This window comes from Pezoporus occidentalis, unplaced genomic scaffold (genome assembly GCF_034315485.1).
Source record: "Pezoporus occidentalis ecotype Australia unplaced genomic scaffold, CSIRO_AGI_Poc_V1 ctg224, whole genome shotgun sequence".
NCBI classification, from domain to species: domain Eukaryota; kingdom Metazoa; phylum Chordata; class Aves; order Psittaciformes; family Psittacidae; genus Pezoporus; species Pezoporus occidentalis.
Window position 1 is genome coordinate 215468 of NW_026914117.1, and position 18557 is coordinate 234024.

The 18557-nt window shown below is 42.7% G+C and overlaps 1 protein-coding gene across 1 annotated transcript in view; it reads left to right on the forward strand.

Moving 5' to 3' along the window:
• The first annotated feature begins 960 nt into the window (after positions 1–960).
• Positions 961–18557, forward strand: part of ANK2 (ankyrin 2) — a 367179-nt gene continuing 349582 nt past the window's right edge. The window contains exon 1 of the mRNA XM_062620856.1: positions 961–1264. Within this exon, the coding sequence (XP_062476840.1) occupies positions 1193–1264 (72 nt within the window). The 5' untranslated portion in view covers positions 961–1192. The remainder of the gene's footprint in view (positions 1265–18557) is intronic.

An 18557-nucleotide genomic window follows, 5' to 3' on the forward strand; every position in this document is an offset into this window, starting at 1 on the left:
GTGATAGGACAAGAGGAAATGGCCTTAGTTTGTGCCAGGGGAGGTTTAGGCTGAATATTAGGAACAATTTCTTCACTGAGAGGGTGGTCAGGCATTGGAACAGGCTGCCCAGGGAATGGTGGAGTCACAACCCCTAGAAGAATTCACAAGCATTGCAGATGAGGCCCTCAATGACATGGTTTAGTGGTGGCCTTGGCAGTGCTGGGGAAATGGTTGGACTTGATGATCTTAAACATCTTTTCCAACGTAGCTGATTCTGTAATTCTAAGATTGCACCTCAAAATATGTGCATATGGCTATAACACAGATCACTATTTTATCCCTGTGTTTTGAAACTTAGGGCTGAATGAGAAGCTGTAACAAGCTGTCATCATTTAAAAAGAAGCCCCGGTGGGGGGTGGGGTGGGGGTGGGGGTGGGGGTGGTGCTGGGGTTTAGCCCACTGCCCAGGGATGCCCTACCTGTGTCACAGAGTCAGAATGGTTGGAAAGGACCTTAAGATCATCCAGTTCCAGCTGCCCTGCTATGGGCAGGGGTGTCTCACTAAACCATGATGCCCAAGGCTCTCTCCAACCTGGCCCTTGAACACAGCCAGGGATGAAGAATTTACTACTTCCTTGGGCAACCTGTGCCAGTGCCTCACCACCTCACACTAAAGAACTTTTTCCTTACATATGACCTGAACTTCCCCTGTTTCAGTTTACACCTGTTACCCCTTGTTCTATTGCTACAGTCCCTGATGAAGAGCCCCTCTGCGGCACTCTTGTAGGCCCCCTTCAGATGCTGGAATGCTGAAAGTGAGCGTGTACCCCCTCGCGCTGCATCTACACACAGCTCCATTGCCGACATGGAGCTGTGGGCAAGGGAGCTGCGTGTAGATGCAGGGCAGCGTGTGCTGTGTGGCGCTGCGTGTGACTGCGTGCTAGGGGTGTGCGTGTACGAGGTCGAGGCGGGTCCTCCTCCGCTCCCGCCCGCCGGCAGCCGCGGAGCTGTCCATGATCTCATCGGCAGCCCGGCTTCCCCCTTCGCGCAGCTCCGCACCCCCAGCCGAGCACGGGCAGCGGCACCGCCGTCCCGAGAAGGTCACCGGCAGCCAGCCCGCCTGCCGCGGCGCCGCGGTCCCCGCTATGGTGGTGCTGCCTCGGGGCTGAGGAGAGGCGGGCGCCTGCTGGAAGGAGAAGCGGGGCTAGAAGATGGCTGCCCCCGCGGCCCCCGCGCCGGGAGGCGGGCCCTCTCCCCCCGCCGGCCCGCCGCGCCTTCGCCAGGTGGGTGGTGGTGCGGGCGGCGGGGATGGATGCTGTGGGGAACGGGTGGCCCCCTCGCAGAGAGTGCTCATGGCGAAATATAGGGACCAGAGAGCATCGGCGGAGGGTGGAGGGATGGGGGGATGGGTGCGTTTCCATTCTGCTCGCCCTTCAATAAAAAGACCCCATAAAATACAGCCCCCCCCCAAAAAAAAAACCAAAAAAAACCCAAAAACCAAAAAAACCCAAACCATAACAAACCCGTGAAAAACAGCCCATGCCCACCCCGAAATCATTTCAGGCAGTACCGGTGCCTGAAAATCATTTCACCCACACGCGTTCAAATCCTGCGAGCAGCGGTGGTGCAGCGCCGTACGTTTTGCAGTGTGCTCCCAGTGTAGCAGAGAGCGCCTCGAAAGGCACGGGTGAAATCTCAACGTCATGCAGCAGTTTCCGAGCAGCTGCTCCCACAACGCTCTCCTGCTTGCATCCATCCTTCCCCTTGCAAAAGGAGAGTGCTGGTGTGCAGTGGTTGCTGCATTGATTTACATTTGGAACGGTGAAGTTGGTCATGGGAATTGGTTGAGGTTCTCCACCTGCCTGGGTCAGCTGCTTGGGTGTCTTGGGGGGGGGGGGGGGATTCGTGCCATGAGCTCTTAGTGTTTCCTGAAAATGGGAGAGGCAGAAATGGACAGAGCACTGGCATGTCCAACTTGCTCTTTCCTGCTGAGGCTGTAATGTTACTGGGGTTATTAATAAAATAAAATTGATAGAGCTGTTGCAAAGGAGGATTCCCAGTGAGTGATCAGATTATCTTAGTATGTATGTACTCCAGCATAAATCCAAATAGAAATCCTGCCCTCCTCCAGTTTTTGGTTCATTTTCACTGGTAGTACTGCTGGCAAGGCAGTCTTGGGGGTCTGCAGTTGGGACAGGCATCAAAAATCTTGGAGGAGTGTGTCACCCCCCCATATGCTCTGCAAGTTTGGGCTGAGTAACTGAAGCAAAAAGGCCTTTGTGTGGATTTGCTTCCGACTCTAGCTGGAAATGCCATGAGAACAGCTGCACCCCTCACCCCCACACATTTTGGCACTTCCTGTTCCTTGCTGGAAATGAGATGAAAAAGTGTCTGATTTTATTAGCCAAGTTTACAATTTACGAGGGAGAGCAGCAAGCAGGGATCTCCCTGGTTTATTGCAATCTGTACCAGGTGCTGTTGGCAGCACCAGCAGGACAAACTGTCTGGGAGGGAAAAGAAGTTCCAGACAGTAAAGGCAAAAAGATGAACACCTCAAGCACCAGGAATCCTCACACAACAAAGCTTCTCTTTGCATACAACGCACTCTGTGTGCTGGCTGGGACCAGGAATGCTTCCAACAGTGATTGTGACCCTCAGTGAAAACAAAATGACAATATAATATCTGGAATTAGCAGGTAGAAAAACAAAATGACTATATAATATCTGGAATTAGCTGGTAGAAATCATGTATGAAAAATATTGACTACTACAGTTGTTTCATTGTCTTCCCATGTGTTTTGTCCCCTCCATATTTAAAATTATTTTTAATTGTGTTTAGGAAGGACTATGGCTGTGGTGGATTTTGGTATTTAACTGCATTCTTGCTATCCTCTACTAAAGTACATACAACTTGTTGGGTGATCTTCACTAGAATTTCAAAGTCCGTGAATAAATGCACAGATGCTTTGAACCTGACCTGAGTATGTTTAGATAAATGGAAACAGGCCAGTGGTACTAAATGCTGTGTTAGGCAATACTAGTTTTATGATTTAGTGAAGAACCTAAAGGCCACCTTTACTAGAAGAGACAGAATATGGTCTCACTCATGGTATGCGTGCTCTGAAGGGCTAAATTATATCTAGTGACTGTGCTGCATTCTAAAGGGAAAAGTGAGAATTAAGCTGAAGTACAGGTATCCGAATATATTGTAATGTGCAAGCATCTCAGTGTGTAGATAGGTTAGACCTGACAACATGCCATATATAAAGTCTGTGGTAGAGCTAGGTAAGAAGTAGTTTTCCAGTTTTGTGAACATACTAGGTGCTCCAGAGTTTTCCTGCATCACGCTAGGGCAAACCTTTCGGTATTTTCCATGAAGTAAAGAAGAAAGATGTGTAAACAGGCATGGTCCATCTTCCCTGGGCTGTAAACCCTCTTTCTGCCTTGTTTGGGGCAAGAGGTGGGAACGGGGGTTCCCACATCACTAACCTTCAGGCTGGTCTAGGGTTCTTGTTTGAGAACCAGCTCTCCTGTTGCGTCCCATTCAGAGTTACCTGCACTGAGGCATCGCTGCCCTGCTGCACCTCCAAGTGTGCATGGATAAATCAATGAACTTAATCCATTATGTGTTATGAAAAGAAAGTGTGCAGGAGTGTCTTGTTACTGTGATTTAACTCATCTCAAAGTTGCTTATAGTTCAGCAATGTACAGCACTCACACAGTAATTTTCCTGATGTTGTGCTGCTATTGATCCCCCTGAAATCCCTTTATTCCGTATAAATCTCTTTTGGTAAAAGACCTGTCTGTAAGATGCTGCCTGGAAGTGTAAGGCCTCTTATCTTCCTTTTCCTATTTAAGATAGTTATTTCTGAAATATGGTTGGACGTATTTGGAGGGGGACTTTGAAAGACATAGAATTCCTGTCACTTTGTTTCTCTATGGATGTTTCTGTGGCAAAACTGTCCTGTATTGTAAATCCATGGAAGCAAGAGATGTCCTTGAGTACTAAGAGATCCCAATATGAGACCTTCAGGTTTTAACTGATACCTTGTTACTAGCAGAGCCAAAGTCACCAACAAGCCATTGAGATACTGGAAGTAGGAAGTGTGTCTGGCCTTGTGTATGATGCCAAACGTGACTCTTTGGATGAAATAGCAATCCATCTCTATGCTCAAATGGTGCAATTTTTCAACATGTCAGATTACATGAGCTCTAACAGATGAGGTCTGATTGGTATGAGGTCTCCACCTAGGGCTTGACAAAAATCTGTTACAGCGAACACTCCAAACGTGGAACTGCATAAGCAAGTGCTCTTATTTTTTTATTTTCTCAAGGAGTTTCCCCTTCCACCTACTAGATTTTGTCTTCTACCATTATATATTTTTCTCCTGTAAAGGAGGAGGAAACAAACCCTTCTAAAACCCTGTATGCCACTGCAGTGTTATATCTGAGCCATTAATACTACTGACTATTCATATACTACTGCTGTGCTTTGGTCCTGCCTTTTCTCACCCACTGTTCTTTATCCCACTCCCCAGGTTTTTTCTACTGTAGGACTTTTTCTTTGTCCCCTACTGTTTGTGGGATTTGAGGATATTTTAAGTTTCTTTTACATGGATGGTTTAGACTCCCAGCCCACCCATGCAGCTGCTTTGCTTTGGACACTATGTTTGCCTTCACCTCTTTGCTGGCATGGATTCTAGTTCCATGATTTCAAAAATGAGATTGGTTTCATTTCCCCATTTGCAAGGTTTCTTTGAGCTTTAATTTGATTCAAGCTTATTTTTTCATTTTGCCTCCTGCTACTCCAGAGGATTAGGACTGATTTGTTCAAAACCAGAATGACATGGAAATCAGCATTGCAAAGTGCTCAGGCATCTCAGCACTAGGTGGAGAGAACAACAGAAAGAACATGTCTGTCAGCTAACCGTATCAAAAGCAAAAGGGTGCTAGAAAATGTCTTTTCACTGATTTGAAATGCTGAAACATAATGCATGATGAACTTGTTGCATAATAGATGTAGGCTGATGTAGAAAAAAATTAATTATTAGTGCATGAGACTACATGTATCCAGATTGCATGTAAAAATTACTATGCTATGGTGTTATCTCAGCTGCAAAATCCAGCACTTAGTAGCTACAAACTAAGAGAATTAAAGACTGTGCAAGCTTAATTGTGTTCCCTTCTGTGCCTGTCCTTTACACTGAATTGGACTCTGGAAAAAAAAAAACAAACCCAGAAAAACAAACAAACCAAACATACTTAAGTGATTGTATAATTAGAAGGTGAATCACAATATATCGTAGCACACTGTCAGATAACAAACATACTTTGACCACACTGCCAGGTTGTTTCTGCCAGGAAAAGGAAAATATTAATTTTGGAAAGCTTGCTTCCCAGTCAAATATGAAGTGAATTTGAAAGCAGAGGTTAAAGGTACAGCTTCAGCTCCAGGTCTCTACCTGGATGTTCAGCAGTATTTGTGTTTCAGTCACCTGAATAATAATCTTGAGGCAGGCAATAGAGATACTGGAGCTTCTTAAAAACAAGCAGCAGAAAATCTGCATAATAAATAAAACTGCAAAAATTACAGGCAGTCCTTGGCATTCAATCCCATTTTCATGACGTCCAGCAGCTGAAACATAGAGCCTGCAAGACAGGGTGGCTGATCATGGGTGATCAGTGGTTTATTTTGCTATATTTTTAATAAATGCTTAAGAAATTGGTTGAATTAAGGATTACAATTTGATACTGGTTTCTGTGTTAGCATCAGATCTCCTGTGTTGCTGTTTCTGATGCTCTGTGTTAGGAAGTTTATTCACATGTTTTCTCATGTGTATCTTATGAGTAGTTTTTGGGAGAATCTTTGGTTTCTTGTTTAGTTTTTGTGCTGCTTGTGTGTGTGTGGCTTTGTTTTTTATAGTTTGTTTGTTGTTTTTATTTTTTTATTTTTCCCTTTCCCCTCTCCCCCTTTCTGTCCTCCCTCCCCCTGTTGTGCTCCCTCTCTCAGAAAATTTATGCATGACAATGTTACCATGACAATGTTTTTTTGGCTTTTGGTTTAAGTTTTTGCTTAGGGAGTTGTTGGAGATCCCTCTTGCCCCAGGGGCTGGCTGGGCTGAGGGGCTGCCCACCATTTTGAGGGGCAGTGGCAAATACCATTGCTTGCTTTGGAAAAAGCAGCTCCTGCATGTCTCTTGTCCAAGAGGTTTTGCTTCTTAACTTGCCTGTTAAATATTGAAGGAATAGTGCTTCCTATCAGTAAGTAAAAAACCACGAAAACAAAGAAAAAACCCATTAAAAACCTCAACACAAGCTCTGTGAGCCTTTCGGTGCTAAATACTGATCCCTACATAGGTATTGTGGAAAGACAACTTCTTGCTCTTAGTATCTTTGTTTCCTCCCATTGTTAGATCTTTGTAAGGTAACAGTAACGTTTGCAGTGAAACACCAAATGGTCATGGAGAATGTGCAGTGTCTGGCTTAAGTTCTATTATGAAGTATATATTGTGACGTTTTCTTTGTACAGGATTTTAGGCTTGAGTGGTAAGGTGGGTTTTGTGGACTACTTGAGCCTCTTCAGGCTGTCTGCCTCCAAGGAACTGGAACAACTCCACCTGAATTGGGTCTCTGTAGTGTGTCATTATCATGGTATGTTGAAATATATCACTGCATGTAATGTCATACATGGAGTGACAAGCAAAAAGGCCGATGTTACAGCAACAGAAAGGTAATTTTGGCACCTGAGCTCATCCTCAGGTGTCAGTCTTGAGCTACAGTCACTGAGCATATGGTCCACAGAGAGCTTATCTGGGCCTCCTCTCCTGCTGGTGTGTTTGTGTTGAGAGAAATGTCTTCTGCATGTATGAACAGTAACTGGTAAATGGACCTTAGAAGTCTTCTAGTTAACTGTCAATAAAGAACTGACTAACAAAGTAGGGAAAATAGTTGACTAATCACAATATGTTCTGTTCTTATGGCTGTTCCTTTTTCTTTTATTCTCCTTTAAGTGCCTTATTGCCTGATGGTGAGAAAGCTGGGAATTTAGACACAGCTGTTGTATTTAGCAGGTTGTAGACTTCAAAATGCACCATTAAAAAAAGTAATCTGTAATTTTGATATCTATTCTTCTTCTTCAAAAAAAAGAAATAGTAAAGGGGGTGGTGAGCTAGAAATTGCTGCTCATTAATGTGTGGAGGTTTATGAACTTGGGTGGAAAACAGGCTGCATTCAAAATCTACTGTTGAGGTATATTTTTTATAGCAATGTGAGCTGGTGGCTGGCTGAAACAACCTGATAAAGGTTCTGTTGGAAAGCTTTAGAGATGGAAGCTGGGCTTTCCTCACTGAAAGTGTTGGGAGTAACGCTGTACAAAAGGTGGGTTAAAAGTGCAGTGCTGCAGACTTTCAGAACTACGAATGTGTCAAGGTGAAATTTTTCTTTCAGTTTAGCTAAAATCATTTCTTCTCTGATGATTAATACGTAGTGCTCAATGTCCTGATGTTTTTCTGATAATTGGCTGAACATCCAAACTAGGCTAGTGGGTGCTAAGCCCTCAATGGACAGACAACAGCAGTAGCATGGCAGCTTTGCTAATGAGATTATGGCAATAATGTTGGAGTCATGCTTTATTGCCCTCCTGCCTTGGGACACAAAATTGTAACTCTCAGAGCTGAAGCATTTGCAAAAGTCACTTTGGGGAATACTGTTTAAATGTGCTTTCTGTGCTTTCTGTAATATGTAATAATATCCTGGAGTAATATCTGTATCTGGTTTTGCATGTTCTGTGCCACAACTACTGGTATTGATTACGTGAAACTGCTCTGCATTAAACAAGTTTAAGTTCTGGGCAAGTTGTAGGTCATATCTGAGGTTCTCAACATGAAGAAAAATGGGCTGTGTTTAGTTGTGGGACTGCACAGTACTTACAGCTCAATTATTTCTTGTCTGTGCTTGTACTGTTTGGATGGGGTTTTTTTTGTGTTTTGTTTTGGCTGCCTGGTCTTGAAGTATTTTGGTTTATCTCCAGAACTTGATTGCTCCTATAGAGTATGAAGAGTGCAGTATGTAATGGGACAGTTACTTAAGACTTCCTGCATTAAAGGAATCTTTGTTTATGCAACAAGGATTCATTCATCAACCTCCCACCCTCACCCCTTTGTTAACTCGGTGTTCATTTCTACTGGTGTATATAAAATGGTAGCTACAGGAAATGGAGTTTGTAACCTGTCCCTTTCAGGGGTTCTCTTTCTATGTTGTTTTGACTGTTCATAACCAAGGCAAGTTTCTGAAGTTACCTGCTGTCTTGCTGGTAACTTCAAGTTGTGCTTGCTGAAAAGAGGGTAAGAAGCTTCATGAAATGCACCCCTTTCTTATTTTGAGCTTTATTTGAGTTGTTTTACTTACTAAGATGATCTTCCATGGAAGTGACTGGTCTCTTCATGCCAAGCTGCTAGTGTGAAGATCCAAACTGGTAATGGTGTAACTGTCATCCTGTTCTTCACTGCTTTTAAGATTTTGAGTTCTTTAGGTATCCGGTCAGTTTTGCTGGAACCCTTGCATCAGGTATTACATTCACTATTGCTTATTCTAAATAAGTTAAGGATCATGTACTTCACAACAGACCAAACTGGAGGACCTTTTGATCCCTCCAGTAGTTGCTGTTTGCAAAGTGTGTTCAGCATGCTTGCAAATACATTGGTGCAGCTGTTGTGAGTGGCATGACTTTATGGGGGGGGGGGGGGGGGAAGTGTGAAGCACAAGTTTACATGAAGAAATGAGGTGCAGCCTCAAGTCCTGCTGATCGTGCAAAAGGTGTCAGAGGTTTTGATGTAAGTTTTATGAGAACTTTAATCTCATGGGATATTTCCAAATGCACAATGAATGGGGATGTATTCCAAGTGTTCAGACTGACTGGATGGAAGCTAGTAAAACAGTGCTGTAAATCCTCTTATTGTTAATGTTGGGTCTAATGGTGACCTACAGAATCATAGAATCCCAGACTGGTTTGGGTTGGAAGGGAACTTAAAGCTCATCCAGTTCCATTCCCTTGCGATGGCCAGGGACACCTTCCACTAAACCAGGTTGCTCCAAGCCCTGTCCAACCTGGCCTTGAACACTGCCAGGGATGGGCCAAGTATTGTTTTATGAAGAAAAAGAATGAATCTGAAAAGATTGAGGGTGTCCAGACTTAATTCATTTTCTCTTGTAGTCTTTCTAAGTTTGACAGTTCCTTTTATTTAAGAAAAAAAGAAAAAAATAATCATAGATGACTGGCCAACTTATATTCAGAAAGTAGCAAACTGGGGGCAACTTCCATTTTGTAACTCCTATGCATGTGGAGTTACATCTTTTCCTCCCCCTCTGCATGTGGAACGATTGCCAGTCCTTGTTCATGTGTGACCCTCAGCAGCTGCTGCTGCTCTCAGGAATGTGCGTTTTGTTCCAGCAGCAGCCACGGTTCCCTCTGATGTGTCCCATGCACATAGGTGGGAGGCGCGAGAGCTGGCAGGGAAAAAGAAAGGACGCTGCCATGAGTAGAACTCTCTTGTGGCTGTGCAGGAGGTTTCTGGGAACTTGAACTTGCTCAGGCTGGGTGCTGATATCCTGGCCTTGATTCAAGGTGGTATTTTAGTTCTTGTTGAGAGCGGCAGCTGGTCAGTGCACGGAAGCCAAAGCCTGGTTTGCTCGCCTGGTATAGCAGACAGGGTGTTCCATTCTGCATGTATAGCTCTTGTAACAGGGTAAATGCTGACAGTTTTTAGGTCCAGTTTGCGTTACTAATAATTTAATCTTAGATTTCCTACAAATAGTATCTTGTATCTGAAGCTGCCCTTTACTGACACCATTTCTGAGGATTATTTCTGCAGTGGTTGGAGGCTTGCCCTGGAAATGCTCTACCTTGAATGGTTGCTGAGTTCATTGTTGTCTTGGTATGCATTATTTGCTGTCTCCTGGATGCCTGGTGTTTGACACGGTGGATATTCCGAGCAATTTTAGGGCTCTCTAATATGGATAATGTTGGTATATACCTGAAAACAAGAAAACAGGTCTAACACCTTTCCCCCTGGCCTGAGTTTCTCTCATTTTGGTCCCTTATCAGGGATCAGAAGCACACAGGATTTTCCACACAATGACAGTAGATGAAAAAATGCTATTGTAGAAACCTGGCATGAGCACAGTGCAATTCCAAGGCTGAATATTTCAGCACAGTCCATTTGAGTTGCCAGATCAGATTTTCCTGTGTATCTGTTTTCAAACAGCCATATGACCTTAGGAAGTTCTTTAGAGCCAAAGCCCACATTCCTGTAAGACTACCACATTTGCGCTATTTGTGCATTCGTTATCTCCTACAGGTTACAGGAATACAAACATGTTGTGTGTCATCTTACCATTAAAGAGAAAAATTTATGTTCAGTAAACATTTGCTTTATATTAATCATAACAGTGGATCACTTGCTGAAACAAAGGAAAAAAAAAAAGCAAACCAACACTCGGTGGATAAAGAACTGTCCGCACGCAAAGAGTTGTGCTCAATGGCTCGATGTCCAGCTGGAGACCAGTAACAAGTGGTGTCCTTCAGGGATCAGGGATCAGTGTTGGGACCGGTCATGTTCAACATCTCTGTTGGTGACATGGACACTGGGATTGAATGCGCCCTCAGCAAGTTTACCGATGACACCAAGCTGTGTAGTTCTGTTGATACGCTGGAGAGAAGGAATGCCATCCAGAGGGACCTCGACACGCTTGTGAGGTGGGTTGATGCCAAACTCATGAAGTTTAACCATGCCAAGTGCAAGGTCCTACACCTGGGCCAGAGCAATCCCAGGCACAGCTACAGGTTGGGCAGGGAAGAGATTCAAAGCAGCCCTGTGGAGAAGGACTTGGGGGTGTTGGTTGATGAGAAAATGAACATGAGCCAGCTTAGTGTGTGCTAACAGCCCAGAAAGCCAATCGTATCCTGGGCTGCATCAAAAGGAGCATGACCAGCAGGTTGAAGGAGGTGATCCTGCCCCTCTCCTCTGCTCTTGTGAGACCTCACCTGGAGTGCTGTATGCAGTTCTGGTGTCCTCAACATAAAAAGGACATGGAACTGTTGGAACAAGTCCAGAGGAGGGCCATGAGGATGATCAGGGGACTGGAGCCCCTCCCGTATGAAGATAGGCTGAGAAAGTTGGGGCTGTTGAGCCTGGAGAAGAGAAGGCTGCATGGAGACCTCATAGCAGCCTTCCAGTATCTGAAGGGCGCCTATAAGGATGCTGGGGAGGGACTCTTCATTAGGGACTGCACTGAGAGGACAAGGGGTAATGGTTAAAACTTGAACAGGGAAAGTTTAGATTGGATATAAGGAGGAAGTTCTTTCCTGTTAGGGTGGTGAGGCCCTGGAATAGGTTGCCTAGGTTGGTTGTGAATGCTCCATCCCTGACAGTGTTCAAGGCCAGGCTGGACGAAGCCTTGGGTGAGATGGTTTAGTGTGAGGTGTCCCTGCCCAAGGAACTAGATGATCTTAATGTCCTTTCCAGCCCTAGCTATTCTATGATTCTATGATTCTATAGCAATGAACTTGATTTCCGGTAATTCTTTTAGGTAACTTAGGAAGTTCTTAGGTTGCAATTTTAGAAAACTATTCATTAAAAAGGGAGCAAGAACAACAGAGGATCTTGGGTTTCTGTGGCACTAAAATGCAAAAGGGGGAAGCTTTACGATTCTCACAATGGCTGTTGGGGAAGACAGAGCAAGTAGTAAGCAAGAAGATTTAGGTATAAATATTTAGAAGTCAAAATACCTCTGCAAATCTCCCCTTGGATCCAGTAGCTGTTAGTTTCGCTTCAGTTTGTTCAGCTTGAAGAAGAGAATCTATATTTAGTAAAGCAAGCATGTATGAATTCTGTATAAAAGCATTTTGTCTGACATATTGTGCGTGTGTTAAGATTTGTAAGTTGATGGGCAGGCACTGTAGAAAGTTGGATGATACTCTGTTATATTAAATTACTTCCTCAGCATGAGCTGATGAGTGATAACCTCTTACTACCCAGACTAACACTGCTCCTGGCAGATAACTTATTTGCTCCTGGTCTTGGACAAGGGGTTTAAACTGAAACAGGGGAAGTTCAGGATCTAACCTGGAAGTTCTTTACTGTGAGGGTGGTGAGACACTGGCAGAGATTGCCCAAAGAAGTAGTAGATACTCCATTCCTGACTGTTCACGGCCAGGTTGAACAGATCCTTGGGAGACATGGTTTAGCATGTGGAGTCCCTGCCCATGGCAGGGGGGTTGGACTTAAGGTCCTTTCCAACCCTGACTATTCTGATTCTCTGATTCTGCGGTCTACTGTGAGGAGTCCCTGCCCATGGCCGGGCGGTTGGAACCAGATGATCCTTTTCAACCCAACCATTTTCTATGATTCTATGGTCTTGGTCTAAGTTGTGCTATTGCAGCTCCCTTAATGTTAAGGTCAAAAGCATCCAGCTCTTCCTGTGTGCTTCTGACAATGTCTCTGGGCATTCTGGGTTATCTGTTGACGGTATCATGTGCATCCAACAGGGCATGAGTTGACATGTTCCACCCGACAGTCCAGAGTGATGTGCAGTGCCATATTCCCCCATGTAAGTTGTTCAGCGCTCCATGGCTCCAGAAGCTAAGGCCCCCTCCACTAGCTGGGCTTGGCTCTCCAGCTTTCTAGCCTTCCTTCCAGGTGATGCCCAGATGTACCAATAGATACAAAAGAAGTCTCTGTCAAGGTTTTATGTTATTGGCTGCACTTGATGGAGCTGGGGTCTACAATGTAATCATATATGAAGAAATACTGGATTGCCTCAAAGGCTACTTGTAGGCAGATAGAGCACAGAGGTGAGATGCAGTGGTGGGGGTGGTAAAAAGCTCTGGTTATCTGTAATGTGACCTGACACAGCCCTCACTACAATTAAACATAATTAGGTATTCTTGGCACCTGTTAGCCTGCGTTGTTACTGTGCCTGTTTCAGAGTGGTGCATCTCAACCCAGACCTTTATGTGCCAGTAACCTCCACTTTATAGGAAAGGCAGCTGACTTGCCTTTTTAAGTTTTGCTAATGTATAAATATGTAAACTTCTTGGAGTACCTGGAGATGGCCACCTTCTGTTGTTGCATTGAGTTTTAATTTGACCAGTGCCTGCAGGAGCTTTTGACATTGAGCTTTACTGGTGCATCACCAACAGGCAGCAATAATCCAGCATACCCATCTTCTCCTGCTAACTGTTGCTGGTGAAAGTATGGGTGTAATGCATCTGTGATTTCTGCCCTTTCCCCCTTTTTTTTCTTTTCATCAAGGTGTTGCAGCATTAGAGATTCCTTTCAATCATAGAAAATTGCTGAGCAACAGCATAATGTTTTTTTTTTGAGATTAATAGCGGAATGTTGCGATGACTTTGCTAATTATGATCTATGGGTTTGAAATGCTAGAAATGGCATATAAGGTAAAAGTAAAAACAAGCTCCCTCCAGCTCCCTATAGTACTACTGCTATGACAAAAACCCCCAGAACATAAACCAATAATCCATCCAGTCCTGCTGCTATTTAACAAGGAATTGAAGAAGTTGGTCACCTTGATTTCAGCTGCAGCTTGAAATCCCTTATTAGTCTGTATTGCTTCTGCAAGTCACAAAATCAGCATCCACTTAAGGGCAGCAAATTTCAGAGCATGTTTTTAACCCTTTTTAGTCAAGTTCTACTTGTGGAATACACTGCCAGTGATTAAGTGGTGTAAGATGGTGTTGTGAAACACATCTGGATATAAACTGAAGCTATGCAAAAGGCTGGAGAGATAACAGCATAACAATACTTGTTTTGACTTGAATTTTAATTCAGCTAGATTTCAAATGGAATTTCTAAGGTTTGTACATAAAACCTGAAGAATGAGTTTGTAAGTGCCTGGAGTGGCTCACTGTTACAGAATATGTAGTGTCTTTGTTCAGCAATTCCCAAGAGAAATTAATTTGTTATAATAAATGTTCTGAAGCTGGCTACTTAAAACAGAGGCTCAGCTGTAGAGCATACACTATTGTAAAAAAGGCTATATCAAGTCTTACTCAAAACAGCATTGTTCTCTTTGCTGAAAGATAAATGAGGGTTTACTTGATGTCTGCTGTTTTGGAAATACATGTATTTTTAAGGATCAAATAGAGTATAAGTACCAAAGACTTCATGTTTAATGAAGAAATGGCAATGAGCCCTCTAGACTTATGTTCCTAGTGAAGTGGCTGGAGTAGCACATAATGATACACTTGTCCGGAAGACAAAAATTTGGAAAATGCTGGACTAAGGTGCATTCTAAAGATACGTTTTTCATATTGTAGCAAGTTAAAAGGATTAGAGCAGAAAAAGTGAAGCATTGAAGTATTTTGAAAAGAAACACAATAAAAATTTCTTATTGTAAATGGCTGATTAATATTTGTCTTTAAAGTCTTAATAGCTGTAGTTATAATGACTGTAGCTGTCATAAAATGATCTCTACCTAAATGCAGTTATGAAGATCGATGTGTTTTCAGAAGTGCACTTTGATACAGAAGTGAAAAATTCAATCTTCTGATTTGGAGGTAGCACGAATGTATTTTTGGTATCTGTTTGTAGGAAGATGGATTTATGTGTGGCAGAACATTTACCATGGTAACACAGGTTATGGTAGCTGAGCCACTGACTTTTCCATACTTAAGATCCAGAAGAAGTAATGAAATAACTATAAAAGGTGATGTTTCTATTGCTTTTTAAATTATGTTGATGAGTATGTATTTAACTCAAAGCCTATTTAATTAAAGGGTTTTTTTTCAATTTATCAAATTTAAACAGCAAATATGCATGTAGAAGTCAGTGTGTATTTGGAGAAATCCTTCTAAGCACTGAATAATGGTTTGCACAGGATATTTTGTGTCTGACCCATATACTTCCTGTAGATGGAAAACCTAACAGGGGATAGACTGTAGCCCTTGATTGTAATTGCGTATCTCTGTTTAGGATTGTATTTTGCGAAAAGTGAAAGCAGTTTTGCATCTAGGTGTATATCACTTCTATTATACCAGTCGTTAGACTGGAGACTTTTTTTCCCCTCCATTGTGGGGCTGTAAAACTGATATGAGAATTTTACACTCTTGAATAGAACATTTGGAATGAAGGAATCAGGAAAGATGGGAATCTTCTCTCTTTTCTAAGCCTGAATGAAATGCTGCAGGTTGCAGATGAGGTTACTTTTTGTCTTGGTTTAGGCAGGTTGAATGTGTTAAGCTTTTTGTCTGCCCCACAACAGACCAAACAACAAATATGACTTATAAAAGCACAGATCAGCAGCTGTGTCAATTAAAAAATCAAAATAAATATTTTGAGAAGTCTGTTTCAATTGTTTAAGACGAGGAGTCATCAGTCATGATTCCCTGCCTGATGAAAACTCTTGTCTCACATCCTTGAAGAAAGAACATTCAGTAATCCTGTTTTGTAAGATAACTGATCTGTCTAGCTGGCATCAAGCTGCTGCTCCAAAGAAAGCAGCGAGCTGGGTGTCAGAATCAGTTCTGAAATGTGGAGAGCAGCAGGTATGTCATCTGCTACCCAAAATGCAAACTCCACAGAATTGCCTGGTTCTGCTTCATTTTGAAACTCCAGTGCTGAAGGGCCAATTGATGTTACTCTGAATACGAGGGGGAAAAAATAACCAACCAAAAACCAAACCCAAACAGGTTAAAAAAGGCAAAACAAACCCCGAATGCTTGGTGTTGCTACTATTTGATGTTGCCAGACAAAAATACTATTGGAAACTGTTTACTGCTGGACAAGATTTGACAAGACATATACTTCAATTCTGATTCCAAATTTACATTGTTGGGATTACTCAGGAGGAATTTGGACACGACCAGACATAGGAAATTGTTGTGTTTACCCAGATGCATGAACTTCAGAAGACAAGTCATATAACTCAAGTAGTCAAACATTTAAGCAGTGTACACACTTCAGTTAGCCTCTGTGTAAATGTGTTTGTGTATCATAGACTGTCTTCTGTGCTTTCCGCAGGTTTTTATCTGCACTTGTGTCCTGGGTTCAGCAGTAGCAGTCATTTTTCTCCTTCTTGGTAGCTGGTGCAGTGCAGTGTTTTGACTTTCGGCCTGGGAACAGAGCTGATAACAATGATGTTTTGGTTTGGCCAAGGACTTTGTGAGTCTCATGCTCTGCCAGGGAGGAGGGGAAGCCAGGAGGAAGCAGAGACAGGACACCTGACCCGACACTGACCAAAGAGGTATTCCATACCGCAGCACGTCATGCCCAGGATGTAACTGGGAGTTAGCCGGAAGGGCTGGGGGACTGCAGGGTTGGAGGAGGTATCGGTCGGTGCTTGGTCGGGCTGAGGGGGGGCAAGTTATCGGTCGGCTGGTGCTGAGATGTTGTATTCTCTTCCCTTGTTATTTCCTTTATCATTATTATCATTGGTGGTAGCAGTAGTGATTTGTGTTATACCTTAGTTACTAAACTGTTCTTATCTCAACCCTGGGAGTTGCATTCTTTTTGATTCTCCTCTCTGTCCCTCCGGGAGCAGGGGGAGGGCAAGAAAGGGGGGGAAGTGAGCGAACGAGTTACCTGACTGGTTTTAAACCATGACAACTTGCAAAAGGAGGGCTATAGTTACAGCTGTGTTGCCTGAATAACCCTCTAGGCGCATGTATAAAATGACCTTGTTCGTGTAGTTGGACAGTCTCTGAAGACATAATTCAACAGGAAAACCCCCACTGCGTTCGACTTCTGATCTGCAGAATTATTATATTGAGCCCTAAGTGCTGTTTAATTTGATTTGTTTTGTGTTTCCTAAGCTTTTTCATATATTAGGTATCTCTATGGGAAGAGAATCTTTGTTTACTGTAGCTTTGTTGGAGCCTACAAAAGGATGAATATATTAAACCTGTATGAGAAGACCGCTAAGATAGTGATCTTGAAGTCTGTGGCCTGTTCTTCATTGTTGCTTCTTTTTTTAATCTTATGAGAGGTTGGATTACAGACTGTGATTTCACATCTCTCTGCAAAAACTTCTCAGATAATCTGCTGTCTTCTCACACTGGGAAAAATGGTGATAGCTGAGGTAAGAATATAGCTTTTGCTTTCAAACCCCTCTATCTTGGCTGTGCCCTTTCCTGAACGTGATAGTTTGTGTCCTTTTCACCTCTGGAAATTGCCCTGGGGTATTGTCAACCTTTTGTGTTGGAAGTGTGGTTAACTCTTGTGTGCCACTTGTGAAATGGAAATATAAGTTTAAAATAATTGAGCTTTTCATCATGGTATTGTATGCCTTAGTGCCTACATAAGTGGGACACAGGAGTCGTTTAGAATTGGGAATTTATAATAAAACCAAGGGAAAACTAAATATTCAGCTTCTACAAAGTCAGTAGCACCATTTTCCTGTCAGTCACCTTCCTGGAGCATTGCTTATTCTCTAGCTTTTGTGTATTTGCTAGACATAACTGTGCTTTTGGCTGTATAGCTTGATGATGACAAAAATTGAATATTTGAATAATGTTTAAAAAATGAACTTTGGCATTGGATGAGAATTTGGGTGGCAAGTCCCAAGAACAAGTATTTTGAATGACTGATCTCCCCCACAAGTGAAGAAACAAACAAAATGCTTGGCTGGAAGAGCCTTGAAACCAAACTTGATGGTATCAGCTATTCAGCTTCATGTTTTGAGTGCTGTTGTCTATTTGTTCTATTTACCATGCATGTTAGGACATTGTTAGTGGTTGTTATGTAAATGTATCCAGAGGATAAACTTCATTTAACTGAAGATACTTCCAGTAAGAATCTTGTTTTCTTGGAAGTGCCTGTCTGGCTGGTTCTTATAGTCTGGCTTTTCAATGGCTCATGGGGTAAGTGAAAACAATTTTTGAGAAATACACCTGAGCTGTAGGCTATGCCTTCATGAAGTGCTTCCCCTTTTCAGACAGGGAATGAGCAAGGAATCTGATCAAAGCATATTCATATTGAAATTCTTGATATTGTGGAAGATTAAATATCAAATTTCTGAAAGAGAATTAGTATCAACTAGTAGGAATTGCTGAGAGAATAGAGCATATATGTAAGTCTTGACCTTAGTCTAATGGGAATCAATGGGAACAAGAGTCTCTAGGCCTACTTAGTGTGGGAAACAGTTTGCTTGACGTTTTCTTTTTATGAGACACCTAAGAATTAATTTCATTAATCCCATACAGATTCTCTCAAGACCTGAGAGGTGAATTTTTGTTGTGAGTTTAATGGAATTCAAGTAATTGAGGCAGCTCCTTAAGCAGTTCCAGTGGCTGCAAAACTGTATGTCTTCCTCTCATTTCCTTTTAATGCTTTAGCAGTGTCTGTTGGGGTATAGCCTTCCAAATCATGCCAGACCAAGATGCTGATGTATTCAGACAGCCCTGTTTGTCAAAAAGGTTGTTCTTTCCAACAAATATTAAACCAAACCAAACTGGTATTTGTCAGCATCAGCATAGAAAGCCAAGATTTGAAGATTAGGGATTTAGACAATGTCATAATGGTTACATTTTGCAGTAAGAATCTATTCTCATTTGGAAGGTAG